General features: G+C 37.1%; 1 protein-coding gene across 4 annotated transcripts in view; it reads right to left on the minus strand.

The window, feature by feature from the left end:
• Positions 1–25267, minus strand: part of SHISAL1 (shisa like 1) — a 78533-nt gene that overhangs the window by 15976 nt on the left and 37290 nt on the right. For 2 of the 4 annotated variants that reach the window (XM_071733277.1, XM_071733278.1), the window contains exons 3-5: positions 20215–20428; positions 12296–12619; positions 10612–10641 (exon numbers count right to left, since the gene is read on the minus strand). In XM_071733277.1, the coding sequence (XP_071589378.1) occupies positions 10612–10641; positions 12296–12619; positions 20215–20428 (568 nt within the window). Of the gene's footprint in view, positions 1–7654; positions 8866–10611; positions 10642–12295; positions 12620–20214; positions 20429–25267 lie in introns of those variants that run through there. The other 2 variants (XM_071733279.1, XM_071733280.1) reach the window with 2 other exon arrangements.

The following is a 25267-nucleotide window of genomic DNA, read 5'->3' on the forward strand; positions in this document are numbered from 1 at the left end:
AACACTGTGTGGGTGAAAAGTAGTGATGAGTATCTGTTCAATTAAGATCGAAGTGACAGGATAAAAAGTAATGGCCTCAAGTTGTGCCAAGGGAGGCTTAAACTGGATGTTAGGAAGAATTCCTTCACTGAAAGGGCTATCAGACATTGGAACATGTTTTAGTAGTGGACTCGGCAGTACTAGGTTTGCAGTTGGATTCAGGGATTTCAAGGGTCTCTTCTCACCTAAATGATTGTATGATTCAATAAACCCTGATGTTGGTGTGAGTCTTCCTTTCATGTTCCCCAAATAAACTGGATTTAGAAAACCCGTTCTCCACAGGGTCCTTGGTTTGGCCTTCTGCACAGATGTTGCTTCCCATCCAGTGTCCTGCTTATATTGCACAATCCTTGACAGTTTCAAAACCAAAAGTCATGGGTATTCAGCTGTGTGAATCACCAACTTTGCAAAGAAAAGTACACTTAGGTGAGATTAATCCCATGTCTGACTTCAGCTGGTTAGATGTTACTGATTTGTATAACCTCATCTTCATAATGTCAATTATGACAATAATGACAATGTCAATGGGACATTAGTAAAAAAAAAATCAGTGAAGAGAAGCTTCCAAGTGATTCAATCCATCCTAAGAGAGGGGAGATGAATAGCCTCGTGGAAATATCTCTTTCAATGTATCAGTGTGGATGTCTAAATAATTAGTAGATGCTTGACTTTTAGATAGCTAAATTGTCTGAGGTTAATCCTGCTCTTTATTGCCAGCCAAGATTTGTACAAATTGATCTTCCAGGTATTAGACCTTTTTCTGTCTTTGTTTGCTACAGTCCTCTTTTATCTGAAATCCTCCTGCCACAAAGAATTTACAGATTGGGATCAAATTGCCTTTAATGTTGTTTTAGCCTTGAGCTTCTTAAACTTCTCACAATTTTTCAGACTTTCTAATAGTCAGATAAAATCTGCAGCCCTTTCTGAATGCTCTCCCATCTGCCATTACAATTTTTTTTCTGCTAGAGGCAGTGAAGGTGACATTTCCCTCTAGCAGTCTCACTACTGCTAGTGAGATAACAGCTCCCTACCTTTAACTGGCATCTCCTCTTTATATACTCAACAATTTTATTAGCTTGCTTAGCCATCAGACTGGGTAGGAAACTGATGGTGAGTAGTTACCTGTTGTGTTACTGGACATTTCATACGTTTCCAGGATACTCTGTATCAGTGATGCCTACAACAGAACAGTGTAGGTGGAGTTGTGCCATTACCTGTATCTCATTACCATGTTCCTTCTACATAATGTAAAATGTGCAACCTCAGTGTTGTGAAACAGCAACGCTGTTGCACGGGAAGGTGTGCTAAGATACCAAAGCAGACCATGGTATCATCAGTCTTTAAGAGCTAGATTACGACCTGTTGCATACTGGAATTTTTAAATGAATCTGCAAAGTTTTATAGAACTACTGGAGAGACACACGTTGAAACCTGATGCAGTGCAAAAAGTTTGTGAATCCTTTAATAACTTCTTCATCTTCTCTTAGACAGCCTACTAGAACCTTGGTAAAGACCTAGATTACATGCTGCACCATGCAAGTGAACCTTGTTATGTGCTTCCATGTGGTCTCCTCATAATATATCAGGGAAGGTGCAAAACATAAGCAGAAGAATCATGAATGCTGTGTGTGGAGCAGGTTGAACCTGGGACCATCAGAGTCCAAACCTAGAGACCACCACATGCCTCCAAAGTTCCAGGATTACTGCCTCCTAGATATGAGGGAAGTATGATCTGGAAATTTCAATATGAGACTGGGGGGGCTGGTGGCAATTTTTTGCTTTTCCAGTATTACAAAATTTACTAAACTTTACACAAATAACAATAATGGAAGAGTTGTCAAATATTTAAGTGTGGCCCTCAGTAACCAGGGAAGTTTTACTGTTTCATCTGTCAAATGGAAGTAACAAGACCTGACTAACTCACACAAACACTGTGTGGATAAATACACCAGGGCTCAATAAGTACACATTTACTACATTTACTTCCATTGTATATAGGAGCAGTGCTGACTCAGGCTATAGCCAGTGGTCATGAGAAATGCCTTCAAGAAGGACAAGGGAATGCCAGGCCAAATACCTACACAATTTTTACTTTTTTTATTTTATTTTATTTTATTTTATTTTTTAATATTGTATACCATATTGTAATAATCTATATAGAATATAGGGGGAAAAAAAAACAAAATAAGGCAGAGATTCAGAGATAGTCCTCACAGGTCGAATTTACTAGTGTAACAGGCACAGGAAGATCAGGACTAAAACAGGTAGGTATGGATTATTCTTGTCACAATCCTAATGCTTATCAAGCTCTTTTCTGTTATCTCACTTGTCTCTAACTCCTCCAACACCTACCTCTTAGAGCCAGAATTACCTTGGGGACTTACATTCTCAAGATTGGTTGATTGGTTGCTTTGGGTGTTTTTGCTTTTTTGGTTTTTTTTTTATTTTTAAACTTTTATTATTTTAAAGAGATCAGGAAGAGTCAACCTGAGCAAGACTTGGCAAATGCTGAACCAAGTTGTTTTTTTTTTCATTAGCATCACAATCAGGTATATTTTTAACACATCCACAAAAACACACCCACATTTTTTTCTTCTTTTAGTTGTCTATGCAAACAGTGGGGGTCTTTTTAGTTGGGATGCCAATTTTTGCTATGAGCTCTGACAGATTTCAGTAAATATTAAAAAAAGAAGTCAGCTCCCAAGCCCTCATGTAATTTTATTTAAAATGTCTTTAAAAATTAAGCAGCCATTTGTTCTGTTTGCTTTCAGTTGTTACGTTCAGCAGCACAAGGGAAGTTGGGGAGGTTTTTTTTTAATCAAAAAGGGTGTACTCTAGGTGCTTTTCAATCATGATTTTGCTGAAACTTTTTAGATGAAACTGGAGGTGAGCTGTTAGCATAAGAACAATAAAAGGTGCTGGGTTCAGCAGCTCCCTATGAATCATCACTTTTCAGAGATGAGAATTAGGGAATGCAATATAAAATAACTTGCCTCCTTCATCTGTGTGACTGATTAAAATCTGTATCCTTAATCAACACAAAATATAATGGCTGTTTAATTAATTTACTGTAATTTTTGATGAAGCTCACTGCAACTACTTTTCCACATGCTTCTACATGACAGTAATGATTTTCAACAGAAAGCAGGCAGCCTGCATAGCTCTCAGAGCAGCATCACTTTAATGAATGCAAGAAATTGCTCTAATATAGATTATCAGCTCAGAAATATGATCAGCTGATTAATACACACAATCCTTGTGTCTACAAAGGCTCCTTTGTGCATAAACTATTTAACTATGTACCAGAGCTCCAGTCCTTCAGAATGTAAAATTGTACCTGCACCCTGTCACAACCCTTTCAGATTTGAACCCAACAGCCACTCTCCTGCCAGGTGACCACAGGAAACCCTGTGCAGACACCTTCCCATTGCTGCTCCTGAGACTCACTGTGCCTGGTCACCTCTCCACAGCTGTTCCCCCCTGGAGATTCTTTGGGACCTAAGTAAAGGTTTCCAATATCTACAAATGCCAGGAAGGAGATGACCCTAGCGGAAAGCAAGGTAGCTTATGTGGTTATTAATTGTGTCACACATGGCCACTTTTTGCAGTTATTTTTACCCTTCTGCATTTTACAATGGGTGCCCAGTTTCTATCATTTATTCTTTTGATGCTGCTCTGTGGAGGCTACATAGTGTTGTGCTGATTAAATTCATTTTTCTGATGTTTAAAGTAATGTGTCTCACTTGTTCGGCTTTGGGATCACATTATCACCTGACGTGAGAATAACATTAGCAGAATTTCTAATGGTGTTCGAGTGACATTTGTCTTATTTCTGCCATTTAATGTCTTAAACTGTTTTTATTTCTTTAGCATTCCTGATTTCTAAGAATCTTTTCATAGCGGATTTCAAAGTCTTTTCAGAAGCATGTTTTTTTCTCCAGTGACTAAATAGATTTTCTTCACAATTAAAGTTCTAGGTATCTGTGTATATTTATTTACGACAGTGTTGATCAGGCAGCTTCTCCAAATCCTTTTAAGTTCTTTGAAATTGTTTGCTGATTGACATCAGCATTCTCTAATGACTAAATGAACTGTAAAATGACTGTAATGTTTCTCAAATTTCAATGCTTTTTGATCTATTCTGCGATCTTAACAGCCATATATCTGCTTTCTTCCTAATGATGAACAAACTGACTGTATCTAATTGCTGGCCTTTGCTTGAACTCTGCAGTGAAACATCATTATAAACCAAGGTCATCCAAACATGTTTTATCACTTTTCTGATGCAAAGCTTAATTGCTTGCTTTGGTTCTCTTTGTCGTGATCTCATCAGGGAACAGTGACAATAAAAGTAACGATGTGGTAGATCCTTGACCTCAGCTCTCTCTGCAAATAATTGCCTGACATTGTTACCATGTATGGTCAGGCATTCAGCATTATCACCCAAGATTTGGGTGATTTCATTAATGTCTGGTATTCCCTACTAGGCCAGTATTTCATGTAGAAATTTTAGCATACTCTAAAAGGTCTTCTGCAACCCCATAAAAGGATTATTACACACTGCTCTTTGTTTAATAATAATACTGAGAATAATAAATTAGTCTGTACACGATCTCCAGCTCTATTACCTGCTTCGTCCTCCTTGAGTTACTGTTTTTTGGCATCCAATATACACACTGAGAGCTGATTTTTCAAGATGCTGAAAGCAATGGGATTTTTCTTCAGAGTCTCTGATTTTTCTTCTTCACTCTCAATTCTGTTAAAAGCACCCAGTGTCTACAGGTTTTTTGCCAGTGGTTGAAGTAGTTCTCTGGGACATGACCTATTTAACATGGATAGTATCCTGTCCATCATTACCCTTCTCTTTTTTTCCCCTTTTAAAGAAAGTGCTTTCTTTCAGATCAGTACTCTAAATTACACTAAATCTTCTACTTAGAAATCCTCTTGCAACTTTGCATGAATACAGGAAGCCTTGTCAGTTTAGATCATTAACTCCAGCTCCTTAACACCTCTCCTTTTACTCTTCTACCACTTGCAACATTTTTGGCCAAAGTTACTTATTCTCCCTGGTGTTTGGTTGTCCATCTGCTAGAAAACCAAAAGCAATTTGTTGAATTTTAAAATGTAGTAGTAAAAATGTAAAAGTTTTGATCCCTGATAATTAATGCTTAATACAACTGAGACAGTATAATTCAATACAAGGTTTGGCAGCTTCTCACTGCTTCATACCTTTGCCACTATAGATCCAGCTACTCTTTAGAGCATGTCAGAGACAATTAGGCTGATTTTCAGTTATACTTTTATTTACATATTTAAATCTGGAGTGATTATGAACACCTGGACTTTGCTCTTAAAATGCAAAGGTGAAGGTCAAATTAGTCAGCCTGGATACCGTGTAGGTGCTATTGAGAGAAATGGCCAGACTGCATGAATGCTTGTGGGTATGAAGCACAGCTGTGTTCAGCTGTACTTGCAGAGTGGCTGGGGCTGTTTTAAAGTTTCTCAGTGATACTTGGGATTCTAAGCAAGAAGCTTTAGAATAATCTTGCTATTTTATTCTTCAGTGCATATATAAAATATGGAAAGTGTGTATGTACTACTAGAATTACTATTGAGCACATGGCACCTAAGAAGATGTCCAGAGCAGGAGTTTTGTAACTACTAAAATAATTAGAGAGTCTTTTAAAATTAAGTGGTTTCTATTGTGACGGAGATTATGGAATTAGTTGATAAAACTTTGGATGTCACACTCATTCCTGTGTGTGATGCTGTAGTGTTGTGACATTATGCAGTGCAATTGTGGGCTTAATTGGAGTCTTCACATTTCACGCAAATTTCATGCTGCTCTCTGCTACTTCAGTAGTGTTATTCCAGATTTGTTATAATGTAGATGAGGCAACTGATCTCACTGAAAAAAAAAACCCTAACAAAACTATATGAGAAAATTTAAGCATGTGAGATGTTCAGAGTGGGTTCCCAGTGTTTTTACTACCTTTCATTTCTCAGTGTGCAGAGTTCATTTAGCAGTAGTCTTCAGATAACCTTATAACTACTCACTTGTGCTCTAATTGCTATTTTCTGACAACTTATTTAAGTTCACATTTAAGTTAAACCACTTCAACTGTACAGTTCATTTAAAAGATAATGATAAATGTTCATGATAAATGTGACATCCCATACAATACAGGATACCACTCAGCTCATATCCAATGCATCTGCAGTTAACAAGAATGTAGAGAAATAAATGTTGCAATACGGGGTCTATAATTTACACAGCAAAGGAAAAAGAGAGTAAGGTGTGAAATGAACAGTATGTATTACAAATGTATCAACAAAAGATGCAGTGTTTATCAATATACACAAAGATAACTTCAGACTGAGGTGGACAGAAACCTTGCATATTGGCTTAACTTCACATGCCAATATGAATTTCTAAATACCAGGAAGAAAGCAAGCACTCAGTAACTAATGTATCTTGAATCATTTAAACGCAAATGATAAATATAAAAAATCTTCCCTTTTCTTTGTATGATTATAATACTGAGGCAAGTAAAGAAGACTTGGGATGTTGCAGATTTTAAGGTTTTTGGTTCCAAGCCCACTGTCTTTGCTGCTTGTCTCCTGCCCTGACATCAAACAGGAGATCAGCAGGAGAAGGGACATGCAATGCAAAAATATCTGGCTCTTCTAGCAGCAGAAAGTGATTTCCTTAGCTGTGCTTTTCTTATTAAGCAGTTTCTATATTTACAGTGCTGTTCCTAGCAAACAGACAAGAATATTTAGAAGAAAATAAAGGCAACAGTATCTGTTATTCTAACCCAATATATTTTGAAGGGAATGGAGGCACACATACAATGCTAGATGTTGCCCAACACACCTAACATCTGTTACCAGACAGATTCTCCAGATGATGTTAATTCCCAGGCAGTTCTTTCATAAAAGCACTGTATGAGTATTCAGTTTGATTTCTTCCCATCTTTAAAAAAAATATTGGAGCTTTGTTTTGTCATATTTAGTCTGAGTATAATACAGAAATCTAGATAGGGGCTGTAAAAAAATAAAAACTATGCTTTGATCTATGATGAGAAATTTTGTATCTTTAAAGTAGTGTCACCATATTCTTGTTAAAAGTAGCCATTTTGCAAAGGAAAATGAGATCTTTCTTCTTTTCAAAAGTTTTCTTGAAACTTAAGGGGCATTTTTTTCCACTTTCTTATTGTAAATATCTTGTATCAAGAGTAGCTGCTGTACAAAATTCTGCCATCCCAACACCTGATATTTTTGGTGAACTATGGCCATGTTCACACTGCATGGCTGACCCACTTCATTGCCAATGTCCCAAGCTAGGTGACACAGTCAAGGCTGCATGCATAGCTCTTAGAAACCATTGTACCAGGTGACTTACTGAATGTGGTTATTGTGCTCTGATGATAGTCTGTATCCTATTAAAAATCTGTTATCAAATGCAATCCTTGCACACAGCCTTTTTAGCCACCAAAAAGTATTTTCTCCCTGTTTTTTTGCACGGGGGTGGTGGTCATGCTTAGTTACCTGCTGGCTTCTAAACTCTGCCAATATTTCTGTAGCTTTTTGTTTGTCTTGGTTTGGTTTTTTGTTTGGTTTTTCGGGTATTTTTGTGTGTTTTGGTAATACTTGAAGAGGTGTCACCTAGCAGGTGAATAGCAGCAGGCTAAAAACTATTCTACTTGTCAGAAAGACAATGTAACTCAGGAATTCTTAGGAAAATAGACCACAACATCTAACAAGGGGAATCGAAGAATCATAGAATAATTTGGGTTGGAAGGGACCTCTAAAGGTCATCTAGTCCAACCCCACTGTAGTAAGCAGAGACACCCTCAGCTAAATCAGGTTGCTCCAAGCCTTGTCAAGTCTCAACTTGAGTATCTCCAAGGATGAGGCCTCAGCTGCCTCCCCTGGGGCAACCTGTTCCAGTTCTCCACTACTCTCATGGAAGGAAAAACAGACTTGCTGTTGTCTAACTCATTCCAGTCTGCATAAAGAAAATAAGTATGGGCTTACTCTGCTGGGCTGTTACTTTTCCTGATTCCAGACAACCAGCAGGTTTCTGAAATCATGAGCCATTTGCCATAATACACCTGATCACACACAGAGCAGACATTGTCTCTGTGTTGTTGTGCAGAAAGGCAGGGAATAGAGAGGCAAAATTTAGACTTTAGGACAGTATACCTTGTGAGTTGTATCTTTGATGGAAGTGGGAAGGATTTTAACACCACTAGAGCAAGGCAGAGAGATCACGTTCAGCTTTTCCCCTCTCTCTTCTGGAACACAGCACAGCCATGAAGAATCTGGAGAAACTCTTTGCCAGGCTGGCCCGGCCCACACGTCTTCCTATGTGATCTTCCTTGATAGTCTGACCTTTTTTAGTCATTATCAATTAACAAGATTCCCAAAGTTGTGAGGGGAAAAAAAAAAAGTAAAAATAAAGTTTTTTCAGAAGTTAGGATTTTGATTCCTCAGCTTACAGTATTCCGTTTTATTGCCTTCCTGGTTTGTACTTTGTTAAGCAGTCGCAACAATTTGCCTGCTGCTTTTTGCTGTTTGGTCTCCAGCTGTCAAAAGCTTCTTTATGCTAACCAGACTGCAGATTCCTGCATGGACTGATGAGTGTGGAAGGGCCCAGCTCATGCACCTCAGCCACGACCTGGAGGAACCACTGTGAGGCAAACCACAACTGTTTAAACTCAGCCACTTGCTGCTCGTGATGGTGTCTGTGTTGCAGAAGGTACATCCACCAGGACCTTCAGACCACACAGGCCTTTGGACACCCCTCAGAGGGTTTTCATACTAAAGAAGAAATGAACATTAGTTGGGCTGCAGAATCCACACACCACATGATGAAGCAAGACTATTCTAAACCAGGCTTGGTGTTTCTGAGATTAATGATTTTCCTTCCCGTCCTTGCACAGCACTGCAAGCCCTCTGCAGAGCAGCCAGCAGCACTTATAATGGATCCCAGACTTCTTTAGCTATAATAATATTATGGCTATACATGGTTTTCTTTGTCTCAAGTAAGTAATAAAGTGATCTGCTATGACAAAATGTTTAAACATCTACCCACTATACACTACAACTTGCATGATTTTTCTCTCTGACATACCTATTTCAGTCATTGCTTTCATTGCCAATTTATAGCATTCAAACTAGCATTCTTGTTCAAACTAGAACAAGAAAAGAAATTATAAAATAAAAAGCACTTGCATAACTATAGGTTAATCCTGACATCTTGGGATAGTTCCTCACTCTATCAATTCCCTGCAGGATATCTGAAGTTTTCAGTGTTGCTGAGCTTCTTCATGTCTAAAAATCACTTTCCTCTTATCATTATGTACTAGAATGGGCGTATTTTTTAACTATATCAGGACAAACGTAGTACAGGAAGCTAACAACTTCAGCAATATCTGTTACCATGAAAACTGGCAAACTGATTTTGAAATGTTTTTAACAGTATCTAAGTTTTTATGCCCTGGGACATCTGTGTACCTCAAAAGATTTAATAATTATTCTGTATTTTCAAAAAGCTCGTCTGTAAACAGGAACTGTTCTTATGGCAAGATACCAGAGATATATAAATACATACATACATACATATATATATATATATGTATATATATATATATATATATATATAAAAGTCTGTTTGCAAGATGCTGAAGAAAAATGCTTATTTTTTCTACAGAGGGAGAAGCTGGGATAAGTTTAGGACACATGAAAAATGCTAACACAAATTTAAAAGTTGATTTATAGACTCAAAATCTACTGTTAACAAAGTATCTAAGAGCTTGGTGTCGTCACCTACAATAATGGAATTTCAGGTATGAAACACAAGAAAATATTAATAGATTAGGCAATTTTAAAACCAGTGATGGAAATTAAAAATCCAGTCGTTGCATTGCATTTCTTCACTGATGGTATGATTACATTTTGAGAAAACAGGAATGAAATCATTCACTGCATACAGACTGCAGCAGAACTGGGCTCTGAAACTAAATTGTGTTTCTACATGGCAAAATCACCATATTTTCATGTATATAACCTGCAGATTATGTAAATGCAGAGATAAACAGCCAGGCAACCTCTTCTTACTCCCCACTGGCTTAGCAATTGCTGTGGACCACAAATCTGTCACTTTCTGAAGGGGCTTCTTTACTCACAAACCTCTTTCACATGCTCAACACTTTGCTGATGCCTACTACCTTTTTCTTAATATATTTATGTATCCAACTCAGCCTGAGTCATCTATGCACCTAGTTAAGGGTTTGTGAGTTTCAAAAGTTGCAGGTTATAAGTCTGAAAATATGCCATCTCTTGTAATATTTTACATGCTGAAATACAAGGGATAAACAGGGTTTTGTTAAGGAAGCATTTGTTTCATTGAACAATGAAAAGATTAGAAAAAAACTAAAGTTTTATGGGAACTGAGAGGGGAGCACAAAAATACGGTTCACTGGGTACAAGGTGAGGGTTACTGGAGGGCTCATCAATGCTCATCTCCTGCAAACACAGGAAAAGGAGCATATGGGATGTGCTCACCTGATCCTAACATACATTGCCCGCTTTATGCTTGAAAAAAGCAAAGAAACAGAACAACAGAAGTCAGTAATGGAAAGTGTCCAAGAATCCTTAAAGAATTACCGAATAATTTCATTTAATTTACAATGGTATGGTAGAATTACCAAATGGTATAACCAGGTTAAATTTTTAGCATGTACTTATAAATACAAACAGACAGTCATGTAGTCATTACACTTACATTACACACACACACACGTATTAAGCTAGAATACAATCGTGTTACTACAAATGTTGGTCTTAAACTGTATAGCAATTCTGACTGAAGGCTGGGAAATTGATGTGTGTAAAAGCTGAAGGAATTATGAGATGAAAAAAGGAGAGAAGAGAAAAAAGAAGTGAAAAGAAGAGAGCCTACAGTTATGCATAGGTCTATCTTAAGTAACACGGCTGGATGGACCAGGCCTTCTAGAATGGTCCTTAAGTCTGACCTGCACCATCTACACCCAGTCCTGGCTACTAAGCCAAACCACCTCTTTCTTTACTCAGCTTTGCCCTTGGGTCAAACTATCTCTACCTCTTCTGTTATAGAAAATCTGCAAACCTATTTACTCTATATTTACACTTAAAATTAAAGGGCAACATGCAAAATAAAAGGACTACCTGTATCATTCCATTTGCAATACTGTGCTACTCAAAGTTTCAGACCAAGACCAATGCTATGGCTTTATCTACTCTACAGCTCCAGGAACTGCTGCCATCTTTTTCACCCTACTCAGATCATCTTATTTTGCAAAGAGTCAGTACTCAGCCTTCTGGAACACTTCTAAAATACACTGATCACTCTACAACATCTCTGCCCCTTCCAGATCTGTATGTTCTCTTGCCAAGAAAAAAAAGTCCCTGCCTTTTTTTGCTACTTTATCAAGAGCGTTGTTTAATTCAGCTCTCTTCTGTCACTTCTGTTTTGTTTGGTAAAAAGAGTCCAAAAGAATTCAATATAATTTTGTGCCACAACTAACAGTATTTAGTTTCTACTTATATTGCATGTTCTGCCTGTTCCTGAAGTATGTTTTCCATTTAGTTTGGGTTTTTTGGCAGATTTAGTTTTGGTTTTGTAGCAATTAACTTTGCAGTAGCCTACTTGTGTCACTCTGTCAAATCAGATCAAGCTATGCTTTTTTTGGCTATGCATATAAAAAAACTAACCTGGTTTTTATGTTGTTTCTGTGCTTCATGGCACAAACAGTTCAGATTTGTGACATCTTCCATTGAAGCTATTTCAGTGTTGCTATTTATATCATCTTTTAAAACCAAAACAACAGATTCATAAATCCACACAGCAATAACTCTTTGACACCAGGTTAAAATTCAATTTATAGTGGTTGATGTAGAACAAAGACATATAGTTTACTTGTACCACAGAGTATTAAAAGCACAGTAAAACAGAGAAGTAAAACTGCACTGAAAAAACGGCACTGTCTGTTTCTTTGAGAATGGTATTAAAAGATGTCATAATATATTCCAGAGTAAGCAATCACTCCTAAACTGTTATTCTGTAAGACAGTTCATGTTATAAAGAATTATGTGCTAGATATGGTGTCATTCAGCCTGAATTTGCAGGCACTTCCAAATACAGGGGATTGCTCATACTACAAAATAACAGAGTGAAAGAATATACCCGAATACGGCTTAACTTACTTACCAGGCAGATGTACTCTGAAAAGACATCAGGGGTGGGCTTAAAGCATCTCCTTTTAAAGTATGTACTGTCTGTGATGTTTGAGGCTGTGGCTGAGTTTGAGGCTGTGTCTCTGGCTGAGGCTGTGTCTGTACTTGGCTTGGATCCTGAGCAGGGTTAATCCATCGGCTCTGTCCCTGTGTCATCCACTTTCCCTGGATTCCCCACCGTGCCAGGTAAAATTTGCAAATATCATAGTTCATTGAAGAGTAATACAAAAGGTCCAGTACCAGCAAGATCACCACAAAAAAGCCATAGATCCACACTCCTAACAGTGCGCTGTAGTTGCTGCAAAAAAAAAAAAAAAAAGGAAAACAAAAGCATTACCTCACATATCAGTAATGATCATTGTATTAGTTTATTAAGGTTTTTTGTTTAAACCATATAAATACAATATATAGATAGATGATAAAACATTTTGTTCTCATGCATGTGTCCTTAATATTATTTATTATTAAATCTAAATACTGCTATATGCATAGGAGGTTTTTAAAACTAAAGCTTCCTGTCTTATAAACATTTTTATTTCTCCCTCTCATATGCTTACGTGTATCAGCACAGAAATCTGGTATCCAATTAGCTTCAATACTTTGAGACCACTGATGTGTACATGGTCAATGGGTTTTATGTCTTACTCTGCAAATTCACTGACACAGCATTTATGAGAGTGAGGGTTAACCATATGAAAATATGCTGAAACAACTGAAAGCAAGGAGTACTTATTCATACTGAAAATATTTCCTGCTCGTATGCTTTATAAACCACTTGTCTTAAAAAGTGTTTGAGGTGCTTGGATTAGCTCTATTTAATAATTATTGATGGATACAGATGATACTAGTAGAAGAATAGGCTTTCAAGAGCAACTGCTTAAGATCTCTTAATTTGCTAGTAATAAATTTAGGGTAGAAGAACATTGATAACATCATATTATACAATGCATTCCACAGGATGTGTACGATATTTATATGTATGTTGGTAAAAGTTATCATTTCTATATATAAAGGCCATGAAAATTATCTGATGGTGACGAGGTGTAGAGACCTGTAAAGCTATGACAGGTGACTGAAGATATTAAAAGAAATGGGGGAAAGGAAAAAAAGGAACAAGGGGTCAAGAATTTTGAGATCAAAAAAGAGAAGGTGTGCTAAAGTTCTGCTTGAGATGCAATTATTAAGAGAAAAATGACTGCCAGGTGTAAAAGTAGTTTGGAGTGTAAAGTGTGAGTGTGGAGGATGAGGTCAGACCAGAGATGGAAAGAAATTGGTATGAATGAGATGTTAGGTACAAAGTGAAGCAGACTAAGCTAGACCTATGAGCTAATGTGGAAGTATGTGCACCAGAGACTGTGAAAACAAGAAGAAGCAGAAGGGATTATAGTTATAAATGTCATTAGGAAGACAATCTTGGAGAAAAATTATATTGCAGTAAAAGGCAGGCAACCCACATCTATCTGAATCTGAACTTGCATGAATAAATTTGAACCCACACTCAACCATGCTTTCACAGACCTTCAGAGAAACTTAGAGGGTACTGTATTTCATCAGAATGTTGATCAAAATTGAAGTGCTGTGAGAATAAAAGAAGCTGAAAAGACATATAATAGATGCAAGCCAGAAATGTATTTTGGTTCAAACTTTTTTGGACCTAAAATGTTTTGAATCTCTGCTTTGAACTTTCACTTGCATTTTAAGTTTTATATGACTCATTTTAAACTCAAAAAAAAAAAAAAAAAAATCAGGATTTGAAACAAGAAATCAGGTAAGAAATCAGAATTTTAATTTCTGTGCTGCTGCCTGGGAGCACTTAAGGAGGCTGATTCTCATCTCCAGGGAATGATTTTTCCACAACATAGATAAAACATGCTTAGATTAAATGAGGTTCCATAGCAAATAAATGTAAATAAAAAGATTAATTTCAGAGCTGTTAATGGGTCCTTTTCTGTGTAACTTTAGGATTATACAAGCCTAGGGTTTAAAAAAACAAAAAAACCACACCTCAGTAAATTTCCAGGAGGACTGGAAGTAGAAAAAATATAGTGCTTCTGAAAACACTTAACTCAAGAGTCTTTGTCTCTACTAAAGACTTACACATGCATGCCTAGCTTCACAAAACACTGGATAGACCTTCGTAATTCATTAAAATCTTTGCAGTCCAGGCACTTGAAAGTATAAAAGGATCTGGTTAATCCAGGCTTCTCAGCAGTGCTGCTCTTGGCTTTCAGAGGATTTATTCTTTTTTGGGGTGTAAACTTCTGTACTTTCTGCTAATATAAATAAAAGAATAGTTAAGACTGTATAAGTCGGGAAGAAATCCGGTGTAACAGCTCCTGGTTTTCTTCATCATTAATACCAATAGGATCCATTTTACAAATAGGTGAGCTGTACTTGATCCATAGTAAAAACAGAAATATTAGAAAATATTTTTTTTGTTTGTTTTGGCAACAATGTGAGAGGCAGAAACAATTCCTATAGTTAATTCAAAAGGATTTGTTTATATTTTAGGTATTTAGTTTCACTGGTCAAAAATGAGATCTATTTTGAGTGTTCCAATTTAAAGCAACAATTTATTAATCAACCCATATGCGAGTTATCCGTCTGCTCCTTCTAAATAACATCTGCTTCTCACAAGTACAAAAATGAAAAACTGCTTTATTTTAATTAACAGACAGTGGGACAATACCACTGTCAAAAAGACTTTGTGAAAAATTGCAAGCAAAATTACAATGTAGTATACTTTGTACACAGAGCAAAACTCCATACTTCGATTTTTTCTGCTTTTATATGGCAGAAAATACTGATTTTGCTGATCACTACTAATTATAGTAAAAATTAAAACTTCCCTACAAATTAAGAAGGTATTGCAATTATAAAACAAAATATCTTACTAACACTGAGTAACAGTAAGGTCAGAAATGCTGGGAATGAAAAACTCCTGGGACTTGCTTTTATTTCATAGAACGAAATGATTTCATTGTAAAAGTTTCATTTCATAATCTGATTTTCATGTACTTTTGTGCACAAGTTTCATTTCTCTTAAAGTGTAAAGAGATTTCAAATTTATGGACATGTAGATTATATATAGGTTTTTTTTTTCCCTTCCCAGGGACAATCAAGTATAAAAAGTTGTTTTCCTCCTCTCCCTTTTCCTAGCTGGAAATGTTGCCCTACTCTACGAGTGCTCCTGCTCCTCCCAATACATCATTTTGGAGGTTTCTGTTTAGGTTCAATAGGGGGTTTAGCAATAACAGTGAAAATTACTTCTAAATCTATGTTGCCCACTCCTCCACTGTTGCTGGCACACAGGTTAATTTATGGACAAATCAGAAAAGCTTTGTAGCTCATTATTTTAAGATACTTCATCATTTATAGATAGATATACCATGTATATATGGGATAGCCTTGATACAGAGCCCACTTGGGTCAATGGAAAGATTTGCTCTGACTTCATGGAGCCTTGAATTGATCTGAGAACAAAAAATACTTTTAGCATCCATCTCCTCCTATTCCATCTCCAGAATCCTGCTTAGGTTTCTCTAACATCCCTACACACAAATGAAAAGACAGGTTCTTTTATTATTATTCTCAACCATATGATTCTATCTAATTCATTAACTTCTTGAGACAGACGACAAGCAGGTTAGGACCAGACTGTATTTTATTTAGAAGAGTCTCTTGTTTTTATATGCAGCACATGAACAGAAAATAATTCATTTGGGGATTCAAGCTTAAAAACCCAACAGATCAAAACAACTGTGAGCAGAATTCTGCAGCTGCAGAGCTTAAATGTGGGCAGATGGCCATGGAAAAGGTTTCTTTCCCCGTTCTCCTTAAACGGGGCTGATACTCGCAGTAGTAACACTTCTGAAGTGTTGCCCCAAGGAAATACAGACATACAGGCTAACAATTGCCTTTGTACTTCTAATACTGTGAAAAGCTGTGCAGTTTTTGCATGTACATTTTAAATTTAATTTTTTTTTTTTTTGCCTATTTTGTTTTTACTATGAACTAAAGGTCTTTGCCCAGTCCTGTGTTTTCCTGTAGAACCTGTTACTATAATCACCTAAGAGGCTAAATTACAATTTTTTTGCAAGAGTTGGCAGTGGAATTGATAATTGATAATTTAGGGTTTTTTACTTGTAAAGATGATTTTCTGGGAGATATTTAAGCAAATAAAGCAGGGGACATGCTGTATGTGGACAAAGGTAGTACTACTCTATCTTCATGCTGCTTTCAGTGCAATGTTGTAGTGTGGTGTGCAAGTCATCCAACCCTGAAAAATTGGAATGCGAGATAAGGGAGAACATGAATTTATTACAGGCTGCTGTAATAATGTTCCAGTATCAGATTAAGGACCTTTATCTTAGTAGTACTGCTGATAATCCACCAAAATATGCATAACAGGAAAATCTGAGAGAGTATGAATCCTAGATCCAAGTAAATTCTATTTTTAAGAAGAGTTACACAATTTATTAGACAAAATTTCATGAAAAAATACTTAAAATGGCAGAACTTTTCTTGCCTGTTAGACATCACTGGTATTTCTATATTTAAGACTAAATGAATTTTCATATTCAAAAATATTATAAACAGATCAAGCTGCATGATCCCAAAGCATAGTCCAGGATTCTGCGCTTAAAAAACCACAGAAATATTTGTTATAGTTATAGAAAAAAATGTAAAGAAACTTGGCTATAATTATATTGTGCAACTTTAGAAGACAAATGTGTTTTTTCAGCTGTGCCACAACAATGAAGTTAGAAGTCACTCCATTAATTTTTTCCTACAACTATACCATAAAACGAGAAATTTGTTTTCATGATCACAAAAATGGCTAAGGGGAAAAAAACCCGAACAAACAAACTTTTCAATAAACTAAATAATAATATTGAATAACTCTTCCCTGAAAACTCCTATTCTTTTTTCTTTTTTTTTTTTTAGTTCATTGCTATTCCCATATCCCCATATCCTAAATAATTCTTCCCAGCCACGGTATAATAGGTTTCATTAGAATTTTTTTCAGTGATGTGTGAAATTAGATCTAAACAAAGAAGCTTGTTACTGTAGAGTGACCCCTGGAACTATTAGAATCTAATTAATGTTAAATTATTGTATACGTTAAATAAAGTCGGAGTGCATTAAGATGCTTTTTACAATGTTTTAAATGTAGACATCTGGGCTTTACTTATTTCTGCCTCTTCACAACATACTAAAATTATTGGAAAGTTTTATACCAATCTCAGTGAGCTCAGGGTGAGATCTCTCTGTCGCATTAGGTTGGTGGAGTTTTATAAAGAAATTAACACGCCTCATTTTTCTGGCACTGACTGTTTTATCAAAAGTCATGTTTCAGGAATTTGAAAAAGGCAATACCACTTCCACCCTTGCACTTCTCTAAGCTACTTCTTCAGAAGCTTTTTACTGCATTTAGCATGCTTTCACACACCTTGGTAAAAGATCAGCACACAGCTAATGATGTCCAAAGGAAATTATGGACTGAAAACACATACAGTAAATAGTCTGTAGGTGGTTCTCAACCATGAATCTTAAAAAGACTACAGAGACAGCTTTTCCTCCATCAGAACTGAATGAGGTGACTTTTGTATATATATCTTTAAAAAAATGAAATTGCTAAATAAAACCCAATGGATACTTAGACTACACTCTAAATATTTTCAATTAAATAAAGACTGTAGTTCACAGAATACCAAATTACCTTTTTCCTGTCGAGGAACTGCTCACACAAACTGAACTGCCCTACGATACTTATTTCTCTGTATGTGTGTGCATGTATGTTAAACATGTACTGATGTGACCAGACACACAAACAGAGAATGAAGGAGGCAGAGGAACGTTCTACATCCCAGGACATATTTTGCAACCACACTATACCTGTAGCTCTGTGCATGTCTGCTTTGGAAAGTGCCTGACTGCCCTGTCCATTTCAGGCTGTCAGTGACATGAAGAGCAGAAGAGCCTTACCTTAGTGACTTCTCTGGCCATGACTACACAGAGTAGCTGCTGAGATACTGGAAAAAGCCTGAAGCATTGGCCCTCTGCTTGGCTGACATACACCTGGCCAGTAACACCCCAAACTCTGTGATGAAGCTGCCTGTAGGCAGACAGGGTCGCTCAGCAGTGTTGGTGCAGGGTTTACTGAATAACGAGGGAAGAAATAGACAAAATTTGCTCTGTGCAAGACGAAGAACTGGGAAAGTGCTGGGGGCAATAGCCACACGAGCCCACTATTCTTGAGACTCTCTTTTTCTCACTACGAGTGTTTTTGTCACAGCAAGTATGAAGCAGTTTTCTGGCTCTGCTTGCAACCATGCATAGAGCCCTTCTGCACTGAGTCCTGTGAGGACCTTTCTGCAGGCAGGTGTTGGATTCCTATCACAGCAGCATTGTTATCCCAGCACACAAAGGGGGAACACATCCTACCTCTACCATGGAGCGTATGTAGAGTGCTTGGGGCACTGGGGCACACTGTGCTACAAACTCCACCAGGTTGCCTGGAGGCATATACATTGGCAGAGCTGGGTAGTTCCAGGTTAGGGTGCTTACCTGTGTCTAGATTGTGCAGTTCTAGGGTGCAGAATACACGTGGCCTTCAATGGACCTGTTAGACCTTAATTGTGTCCTCAGCTTTCTGTGTGATATGCTCTTTTGATGGTTCCAGACTCACCACAAGGCCAAGGGAAGGAAATTTCATCCCAAGGACACAGATGCACACAAGACAGTATAGATTCATATTGATTTTAAGGTATCTTATATGGGTAGAGTCTATTTTTGTCTCCTTTACACCACACAGTAGACAGACTTCTTTACAGTGTCACTTTAAAACCTGTCAAGTTAGAATATGCAACATCTACATCTATGCAAGATTCAAACTTATCTAGGCAGAGCTGTATGAGGACTGGATGTAATTAAGACAATAGTTTGCTGACTCCATAGGCTGGCTGCTGAACACACTGAGTTAAACAAATTGACACCAGTATTCCAGCACCACAGTCTCCTAGCAGCCTTGCACTTGCTTCCATTGCAATGAGTGACAACACAGGGACTAACTTTTCCACCACAGAAGAAACGCTAAAATTGCTGTTGTAAACAAAAATTAATAGACTGGAGTTTTGGTTGTCTTTAATTTGCCCATTTCCTTATGGCAAGGAAAAAGAGATAAAACAGAAAATGACCTTAGGGGCTTACATCAGCTCAAAGTTGCCCCCTGCACTGAAAGAAATTGCAGTAGATTATTGTGGCCAGCATTGCAAATACTAAAGAGAAAACAGACCACAAGTGAAGATTCTGGCATCACAAGTAATCAGTAACAAAGATCTACTTGCTACTTTATATTGCTTTAGGAATAAAGTTACCAACATTTATCCTAGAGGAGAGGCCCCAGCAGGAGATCAGACAATGATGGGTTACAAACAAATACATTCTGTTCCCCAAGACATTTATATTTAAAACACCAGAGATTCAAAACAGTACATTTGGGTTGATATGGAAAATGTCACCTCACTTCCTCTCTCTCCTACAGACAGCTTTGGGGTTTACTTTGACACACATTCGAACAGTTTGGATCAGATTGGGGGCCGGGGGAGAGACTTTTGCAACTTTTGCATGTAACTTTAGATTTGTTACATTTATACAAGATTTTTACATATGTGGTCTCCCGGCAATATTTATAGTCCATGTAAAGGCAAAGAAAACGGAGCTATAATAGCCTGTCTTTCAGGAGTTCTGTTCTGTAACAGACAAAACCTTTCAGTGCTGTTTTTCTTTATGCAAAATTATTCTAATTGCTTCCATTATTCCATACCTCAGGCATATGTTATTACAGCAGGAACAGTTTGGTGAAGAGTACTTTAAAAATCATTTACTTACTTATGCATATATCCATCTGCATTCCCCGTTAAGTTCATCTGCATAACAGTCTGAAATTCTGTCTCATTGCAGCAGTATTTAAATACTGTGTTGTTATGGTGACAGCAAAAGATGTAAGATTTATTGTCAGAAAGACGGGGGCAGTGAAAACCAAAGTGGTAGCGACCCTTGTAGTCCGTATACGGTTCACAGACCCGAAAATGTGCGGACAACGCTGTAAAACAAAGAACAACATTGGCATTGTGAGTTACTTATATTACCTGGATGTTTTGAAGTATTATTTTTGATTGGTTTAGCTTAAAAAAAAAAAATTGTTTGATTTCTGAAACACACTAATATTCCTGAACTTGCAACATAATAACATTTAGTCTTAAAACATTACAGTAACTCTGGTTGTATTTTGGCTTTTTTTGTTACTAAGTTCCTGATCACTATTATTTCTTTTAAGGGAAGAGAAGAAATGTGCATTTCAAAAAGCACCAAAATCTTTAGTGAAACATTTTCATACTATTCTAAACACATGGATACCCATGAGCACCAACAGTGGTCAGGTTTCATTCTCCTGGGATGACTTAATAGAAACAAAAAGTCTGCGTAAAAGCAGCAATAAAAGTTTGATGGCACTTGATTTTCAGTCACTGTTCTTCACAAGAAGCATCTCAACTGTAAAGGTCATCCTTTGATAAGGATTATTCTGCCAGAAATAGTAATCAGAAAACAGTATAACATATCTGAACAACCTTGAATTTGCAAATGGATAGAATTAACAGAAATAGAGCTATTCCTGGGAGTTCTTATATTTGTCCTGAGCCTCCTCATTGCAGACAGCTCTGAACTGGAAGCTGTGCAATCACTTGAGATGCCCTGAGCTAATTAACCATGCAGAGGGGGATAATACAGATCCTTTCCTGTATGGTCATAAGCAACCACACATAATCCCCTGCTTGGTCTGCCAAGTCTTGTCAGAGACACTATTTGGTTCCACATACTGCCAACATTTTAACAGCTTTATAGCTTGTGTTAAGGCAGGCCTTACGGCATCATTTAAGACTACATGTACCATACAGACTCTCCAAAGTCCTCATACTCAAAGAAAAGTGGAATTTAGAAGTCAAGAGTCTGAACACTCTTTGCTGTGAAATGGCTTCACTCTGATTAGAGAGCAGAGGCATATTAATGTTGTGGGTAGCTGCACTTCATAAGGTCACACCAATTAAAAAAGGATATGCACTTTAGACTGATAGAATTAACCCTTGTAGCTTGGTGTATGATTTTTGTATCAGATTTCCAGTATAGATAATTGCTTGCATGGATTCAGCTTAATTGTATTGTATCTCTCTGTACATAGAGATACAGAACCATTAGATCTCTGTAATTGCATTTGTGCATCTTATCCATCTAATCCTCATTTCTTTCTATGTTGCTTAAAAAAGCCAATTCCTAACATTTTTGTTTCTGTTTTATAAAATTAATCAGTTTCAAAGCTCTGTCTCTCTGTAGGTCTAGCCACATTTTAAGGAATGTGACAGTGGAGATTACTTTATTTATGTGTGTAGAGGAAGCCTAGAACAAAACCTGAGCACTAAATTGACAAGAAAACAAGATAATTTGCCTCCGAGTGAAGGAAAACCACTCTAAACATTTCACATTTTTAAATATACATACACACACACACACACACTGACATGTGCACACACATGTATCTGTCATCATTACTTTAACACAAGAGAAATTCAGTTAGGAATTGAAAGTGCTAGAAGAATGTTAATTCTAAAGGAACATTGATATTGATACAACTAAGTATGTATCTGTTCTTGCCCTTCCTGGGAAAAATGGGTCTTTCAAATCAGAGGATGCATCAGCAAACAAATTATCTGTCTTAGACTTAAATTTTCAATACCCTCTGTAACTCCTGCAACAATTTGTATGTTTAAATTCTGTAGTGAAATCAACAAAGCATGTAATTGTATTAACATATATTTGTTTTAATAAGTACCTACTCCCTGCACGCCCTTTAATTATAGCAATAATGAAAGTGCTTCAGGACTGATTAAGTTCTGAAAACATTCAGTGCTTGAAGCTGGGAGGGACCTTTTGAGGTTATTTAGTCCAACCCCCGAACTCAAGCCACCTGAAGCCTGCTGCCCAGAACTATGTCCAGAAGGCTTTTGAGTATCTCCAAGGATGGAGACTCTACAACCTTCTCAGGTAACCTCTGCCAGTACTCAGTCATCCAACTGATAAAAAAGTTTCTTGATGTTCAGAAGGAAACTTCTCTGCTTCAGTTTTTGCCCACTGCCAGTGGTCCTGCCACCGGGCACCACCCAAAAGAGTCTCAGTCTTCTTTATCTCCCCTCTTCATGTATTTATATACACTGATGCCTCTGAGCCTTCTCTTCCTTACATTAAACAGTCCCAGCTCTCAGCCTTTTCTTTTTGGAGATGCTTTGGTTACATTCATCATTTGGTAGCCCTTTGCTGAACTCTCTCCAGTAGCTGCATCTCTCTTTTGTACTGGGCAGCCCAGAAATGGACACGATGCTCCAGAGGTGGCCCCACCAGTGCTGAGCAGAGGGAAAGGATCAATTCCTGTGACCTGGTGGCAGCACTCCTATTAATGCAGCCCCAAAATGCTTTCCAGCCAGATGGCCCCAACACTTGGTGCCTGTGGTTGTTCCTCCACAGGAATGTCCAGGACTTCACACTTCCCCTTGATGAAATTCATGACTTTCCTGCCAGTCCATTTCTCCAGTCTGTCCAGGTCCCTCAGGACAGCTGCCCAACCTTTATGACCTATCAGCCACTCCTCCCACTTCCCTACCAACAGGAAACTTGCTAAAGTTGCCCTCTGCTCATCATCTTCCTAAGGTTTAACTACATATCATTTGTTTTCGTAAAAGTAAAACCTAGAAAATAATGGAAGAGATATGTGGCATGGGAGAAATTAATAAACTAAAGAGAACTTTTAACTATTTGATTTTTGATGGGAAAAGGAGCTTGATTCAGTTACATAAATACAGGTCTCCAGTGCCAGCTAGGGTTTCCCTGGGCTGTTCTGTCTGGTCTTCAGCTTTCTGTGGAGTAGATGCAGGTCTCTTTTAGGTTTCGTGCCCACATGAATGATCTGGGGCATTAGATGCACATGGTAAGGCACCTATGAGAGTCCCTAAGTGTTTTGTAAATGTTTATATCAGCTTCCAAGGGTGCACTAGTACTAGTTCCACTAGTAGAAAAAAAAAAAAAGGCGAATTAATGCCTGATGCCAGCAAACAGAAATTAAGTTTTTATTACTGGACCTAATCAATGCAAGTAAATGTGTATTCCTGATAGTGTAGCACTGCACTTCCAATGCTGATATTTGTCTATGGGTCTTTTTTAATTATTACAAATATCCAGCAGAAAAGCAACTATTGAATCCTTTTCTGATATATGGCTGGCTTCAGATGCTTCACAGGAAGGTATAGATAAATGTGCTATACCAAAAAAGCTGTGCAATAAACTCTCTACTCTTTCCATTCTTCTTAAGGGATTCTTTAAGTCCTAAACATTTGTGCTTGTTTCAATTCTCCTTACTTTGTACAGTGTTCTCTCTATCCAGCTGAAGATTAACTTTCACCCAGTCTACAGATGGCTTATCATCAGAATCAGATGGCTTAATGTATGTAATAGTTCAGTTGCAGCAGTAGAGAAAATATAACTGTTTGGAATTGATCAGTTTGAGAGTTTTCACTTTTTAGGCATTTGGATTTTTATTGTCTTAGCTGGAGTATCTGAATTTGGATTATGTGAGCTGTTCTTAGGAAACAAAATTTTCTTCTTTGATATGTGCAAAGCCTCAGAGTGCAACACAAATTTTGCTTATCACGCATTATGAACAGAATAATACTTTTTTACCAAACTGCAGTGTAATGGCTTTCACATCTCAAGATATTTGAACTTACTTTTCATTTTAAAAGTTTCATAATTATAGCAACATACACATAATTTTTGAAGTCTCCAGCATCAATGACTGTTTCAAGGTTGAGGCATTTTAATGGAATATATTTATTGCTAGAACTAGCTTTGCAAATAAAAGGATAGCAAAAAATATAATTGTGTTATTACTGCAACTTAGCTTAGGTGAATTACACTTCTATTAAGTTAACCACAAGTAAAGAGCAGCCCTGCAAGGTTATACTTGACTTGTATATATATCTAATGCATGCTATATAAACTTAAACTAGTTCTTTATGCTTCATAACCAACTGAATACTTCCCTGCTTCTGAAATTATTCAGTGCTCTGAGACAGCCACTGCATTGTGAGAATGCACAAGATGGCTGAAAGTCCCTAAGAAGTTTTTAGCTTGCTCGTAACTGCAAGGAAGTGTTAAGTCACAAAACTGAAGAGCACATGTGAAAGTGTCCCCTGACCCCTAGACAAGTCCTTTGGCCATTTTAAAAGGAGAACAACCCCAAATGTTTCAGTTCAAACCCATCTCAGCCAGATATAGTATATAGTGAAAAAACTTTACACGGATTAAAAATAGCTGATAATTTTACTTGCTGTCCTTCCTTCTCTGGGAATCAGAGATACAATAGTGTATTTTTTTAAATATTTTTTTCCTGAATAATAACTTTGCTTGAATCATGAGCATTAAAGAGCCTTATTTCTACAGAAATATTTCAGATAAAGTATACTACCTGATAAGGTCTTGTATTTTGCAAAGATGGCAGCTGTTTCTGGAGTTCCATATGCAAAATCTAATAGTATTTTTAAAAAGTATTTTTGAACAGATGACACAGATGCTCTTATCTCTGTAACTACTAATTTTGAGACAACAGTCTTTCATGCTTCAAATGACTGATTTAAACTAGTCCTAAGATTTATCTGCTGTATAGAGAGAATATACTATATATTTATATATATAGAAAAAGTGAACTATTAAATTTTTTAAGCCCCAAGGCTTTCAGAATGGCTGGTCTATATAAGTTTTCCATACGGATCCACAGAAATATTTACATGTATGCATTTTACTTAGCACAATGCCAACCATTTGAGAACCTCTGACAGTT

This window comes from Heliangelus exortis, chromosome 1 (assembly GCF_036169615.1).
Source record: "Heliangelus exortis chromosome 1, bHelExo1.hap1, whole genome shotgun sequence".
NCBI lineage: Eukaryota > Metazoa > Chordata > Aves > Apodiformes > Trochilidae > Heliangelus > Heliangelus exortis.